At 39.6% G+C, this 4,839-nt stretch overlaps 1 protein-coding gene across 1 annotated transcript; it reads left to right on the top strand.

Moving 5' to 3' along the window:
• The first annotated feature begins 3,500 nt into the window (after positions 1-3,500).
• Positions 3,501-4,121, top strand: LOC120294706 (non-specific lipid-transfer protein 2-like). The gene has a single exon (XM_039315133.1). It carries the CDS (start codon positions 3,611-3,613, stop codon positions 3,920-3,922), a length of 312 nt encoding a protein of 103 aa, XP_039171067.1. The 5' UTR covers positions 3,501-3,610; the 3' UTR covers positions 3,923-4,121.
• Positions 4,122-4,839: the final 718 nt, after the last annotated feature.

Genomic DNA, 4,839 nt, shown 5'->3' with positions numbered 1-4,839 from the left:
AGTTTTTTTTTGGGCGGCTCTTAACAATTTTACACCTGTCTATTATCATAATCATATTGACACGAGAGTACCTTCTAACTCCTGCGTTTGGTGCGAGTCATTAAATGATTGAAAGAAATATATTCAATTAATAAAAAAATTATAGCTTGAAAACTCTCACATTTCCCCAAAGAAATTGCTTCATCTATAAGTACATTGGGCTAAATTTACAGATACCATAACTATGAAATGGAAAAAAGAAGCCTTATCCTTCTTTAGATGATAAAACCGCATGTAAATATTTGAGGGATGAATGTAAGGCCATTTAATTAGATTTCGACTTGTACACTACATGATTCATGAATTTAGCGGGCTATTTCAAAAAAAAAAAAAAAACTGTGATTTGACAATAATCTAATTTCAATATTTCTTACTAAAATAATTTATTATGTCTAAACAACAATATCACCCAAATAATATAAAAATTATTAGTTACCAAAAATATCTCTGCTCAAAAGCTTAATGGTCCCTTTGAAGAATGGTCTTTTCATAAGAGATATGTGCTCCGAAAGTCTTAAAACTTTTAACAAAGTGCAATCGAGTTCTTAAAATATATAAAAAACTATACTCAAGACTTAAAACTTTTTAAATTTGTACAATTGAGTTCTTTTGTTAACTCTGTCTATTTAGATTAATGAAAATTGTTGACATGGCTTTTTCTAATAGTTACTCTCTTCTATATGGCGATGAAGTGACCAAAACATGGAACACAAGGCTAAAATGACACCATTTTGGATTAAATTATAATTTTTAGCCAAAATTTTAATTAAATTAAATAAAAATATTTAAGAAAATATAATAAAAGGAGGCAAGGGAAGGGCGGGCCCTTTTCGCCGCCCCCCTCCTCGTCAAAAAGGGCTGGTGGGGGTCGCCGGGGCCTTAGCCCGCAGGCTAATGACCTTCATCCAAATTTGGACACGGGTCACCGGGCTCGACAGGTTTCATTGGCCCTCATCGGTTGGCGACAAGGGCGACAATGGCAAGGACAACGCCTTTGGTTTGTCCCCCCTCGACAGTTTCATTGGCCCTCATCGGTTGGTGACGAGGGCAACAATGGCAAGGACAACGCCTTTGGTTTGTCCCCCCCCCCTTTTGTGTGTGTGTGTGTGTTTTTTTTTAAATAATTATCTTATTTTATTTAATTAGTATTTTGGTTTAAACAATCAGAATTTAATCCACATCATCACCATGTTGGGATAGAAAATATTAAAAAAAGCGACAAATTTTTTCATTAATCTAAATGAATGAAGTTTATGAAAGAATTTGAGTGTACCAATTTGACAAGTATTATGATTTGATTGTATTATTTGTAAATTTTATAACTTAATAACATTTTGTTGATAAATTTTAAGAATTCCAGCACATATATCTCTTCTAATAAATATGCCTCTTATCGTCTTGAAAATCATTACCACCATGCTTTCGGTTGGAAAGACGTTACTCTCTCTCTCTCTCTCTCTCTCTCTCTCTCTCTCTACATGGCATGCCCAATGTAAGGTCGAGGGCTAATAATAGGGGTGTACGAAGGAACCGGGAATTGCCTAGACTGCCTAAGAAACAGTGATTCTTAAGGGAACTGGTCCAATTCTTGGTTCCTAGTTGCAAGTGTGGAACTGCCCACTTGGACAAGACCGATGGTATATATAATATATTTAATTTTTAATTTATAAAAATTAAAAATCCTAAATCCCTAGGCTACATGCTAATATGCCCACTTGTAACAAGTTTGTGAGTTTGCTCTCTTGCTTACACACTTTCTGACATACTAATATAGTTGGTTTATTAGCTCTAATTGGAAGTGTATTTGATGAGGTGATTCCGTCATGTAATTCTTTATTGCATATTATAGTGTTAACGCGTGGAGCTTGGTGGAACCAGTTCTATAAACTCACCCATGAATCGGATTGGACCGATGGTCCGGTTCCTAGGTAAATCCATGAAATTAATGAGCGGTTCTCGGTTCTAATTTTAAAAAATTGGTCTTTAGTGGGTGGTTCTTGGATCTAGAGTGAGAAATGTTCACTCGACCATGCTCACCCCTAATTGACAATAATGTCTAATGACAGATTTGCACACCGATGTAAGTGGCTGCAAATGAGTGGGTTAGCACAGCTGTGTATGACTGGAAGATAGAATGGGTTGACTCCAAGTCAAGAGTAGAAACCGAAATTTCTGGCGGCATTCGGGAAATTTCACGAGCTTTATCTAACCGTCTTCACATTGGCATTCTTGCCGTGAAGAGTAAAGCAAAGTAGACTTCCAGTTGAGCAGATCATAGGAAAATCCAACAAGTTTTTCCGGTATTTGGTGAAGAGGAAGTTTCCCGGCATGCGGACGTATTCAACGCATTCGCAACCGTTCTTCGTTTCTAGCTCTCCGAATACTTGCGAGAACCAAGCCGGCTTGCGCCCGCGGGCGGCTTCTGTTAGAATAATTTCCAACTATTCTGTTGAATTCGAAGATAACCATGTTCTATCATGTGGCTGAGAGTTGACCTCGAATGAAGTTAAAGTCGATTGCCGCGTTGTTTTGCCTACCGTGCATGTGCCTAGTCCTATCTTGCTCTATCTATTTTGGCCGCTTTGAAGCATCCATCATCTTCTTTGTTATCCTCCTGCTGAGGTCCATGCTCCTTCAGGAGTAATCGGATGAAGGGTGGTTTGAAAATTCTATGTAATAGTAACGATGATGATGTTGCCATCTATTAAATTCTAGTGGCTTTCCATTTGATAGAGGAAAGGATATTTTCCCTTCATTGAGGGAGATTTGATGCGATGGTCTAAGTCAAAATCAAGTTTAGTGAAAAAATTGAATTTTCACTTTTTTTAAGATTTAAAGCACTATGCTAATGATTTTTTTTTTCTTTTTTCTATCAATCCCTCGTAATGAAAAATAAGCTCCATAGATGATGTCCGATGATTGATACATGTGTGCACACGAAGTCTTTAAAATTAATTCATGTTCTCTAAATGAAATTCAACTTCACGGGTCGGCACATTGAAATTAACACAGATGTAATAAAATCTCAATTCTGAAACTTATGAGTAAGGTTTGCAAGGCAATAACAAAGAAAGTGATCCTTTTCACGAAAGGAATTCTAATAATAAAAGCACTGACCATCTTTCGTTCTCTCTCTTTTTTTTCTTTTTTTTTCCTCCATGTATATTATATATTATTATTGTGGTTCCCATGGTCGAAGATGCCCCGAGAAACAAGGCGCTCATTAGGCAATAAATGTAGCCTTAAAAGGTAGAGAGCCGACAGCGATACAATTCAACGTCTACAGGTGGGGGTGGTCTATTCCTTGTGTACTAGAATGCCTGACACAAAATGCACTAGGGCCCAAAACACGTCGCAAGGATGCAACCAAGCCTCTATAATTGTATGATTAGCCTATTGTAATTTCTTTTCAAAATAAGTTATGCGACATTTAATTGAAGTGCCGTCCTTATAAATCCACTATCTCTTGCCTTGGCCACACAACATACGCCCCCACCAACCTCTCCAGTCCCCACGCGCTCTCTCTCCGCTGATTTCAATCTCCTTTCCACTTCGCTTCCCTCTGAAGATCATGGCCAAGCCATCCGATCCCTCCCCATCTCCACGGTTGCTTGCGGCCGCTCTCGTGGCGGTGCTTGTGCTTCTCTCGCCAGATCAGGCCCAAGTAGCGGAAGCGGTGACGTGCAGCGCCACGGAGCTGAGCTCGTGTGTCTCCGCAATCACGTCGTCCGCGCCTCCCTCGGCGCTGTGCTGTAGCAAGCTGCGAGAGCAGAGGCCGTGCCTCTGCGGGTACATCAGGAATCCGAATCTGCGGCAGTATGTCACCTCACCCAACGCCAAGCGGGTTGCGCGCACCTGCGGCGTCCCGTACCCGACGTGCTAAGTCTCCGGAACTGGGAACCTCCCACGTTCGATGCCGAGAGAATACGAAGATAAGGACGAGTATGGTTTACTAGTTAAATAAGTTGAAATAAAGAGACGAGCAAGATTGCCGGAGAGCAATCTGATTGCAATCAGATGATGTTGCAATGATCTATATAGTTGTACTCTATGAAGTGAAACCCTTATTTGGTGTTCTACAATTTGGTGTGCTTTAAAATTAGTTTAATTTTTCTTTACTTTACGGTCTGGTAAGCCCTCATATGAATGCTGGTATTAGAACTCCCGACGAGTTTAATGCCCTCGTCGCTTCGGGAAGGTTTGGCTTTCGAGACAACACAGGTTGCTATCACGCCAGGGTTAACTCCAACCCATTACATGTTGGCACTACCAGTATTTTGGTTTCTCTTTGTTAATAGATCAATTCATCCCTAAATTGAACCGATTAACCTGCCGAAACAGAGTTTATAAATGATAAAGAATCGAGAACAAATAAATGATCGCAAGTCCTCAGCAATTCCCCTGAACCACGGTAATTAGCTCTGTTCACCGTATCGTCAATCCAAATATCCTCTCTCTCTCTCTCTCTCTCGTAGACTGACTGAACAGCAATTTGGTAAGGCCTTCTTTGAGGGGGTTCAATATTTTAATGGCTTGTCCAATGGACTCTCGATTGTTACCCTATTCTTGGCCAATTGACATGGAGAATTTTGAGGAGAACCTAGGGATATGAAGCAAAATTTTCGCAAATAAAACTAACATCCCTCTACTCCGATGAATGATTAGTGCTTGCTTAGATTAGAGCAGTTGATTAGACTATAATGCAAATGGACGATGAAGAATAAGTTCACAAAAAGGCGAACATGAAGAAATTGTTGAAAAATTTGGGCGTGGAAGAAATCGTTAGGGTAAAAAAGAAAA

The sequence above is a fragment of the Eucalyptus grandis genome, chromosome 6, assembly GCF_016545825.1.
Source record: "Eucalyptus grandis isolate ANBG69807.140 chromosome 6, ASM1654582v1, whole genome shotgun sequence".
NCBI classification, from domain to species: Eukaryota; Viridiplantae; Streptophyta; class Magnoliopsida; order Myrtales; family Myrtaceae; genus Eucalyptus; species Eucalyptus grandis.
Note: the sequence above shows the minus strand (reverse complement) of the source record. Positions and strands in the feature narration are given on the sequence as shown.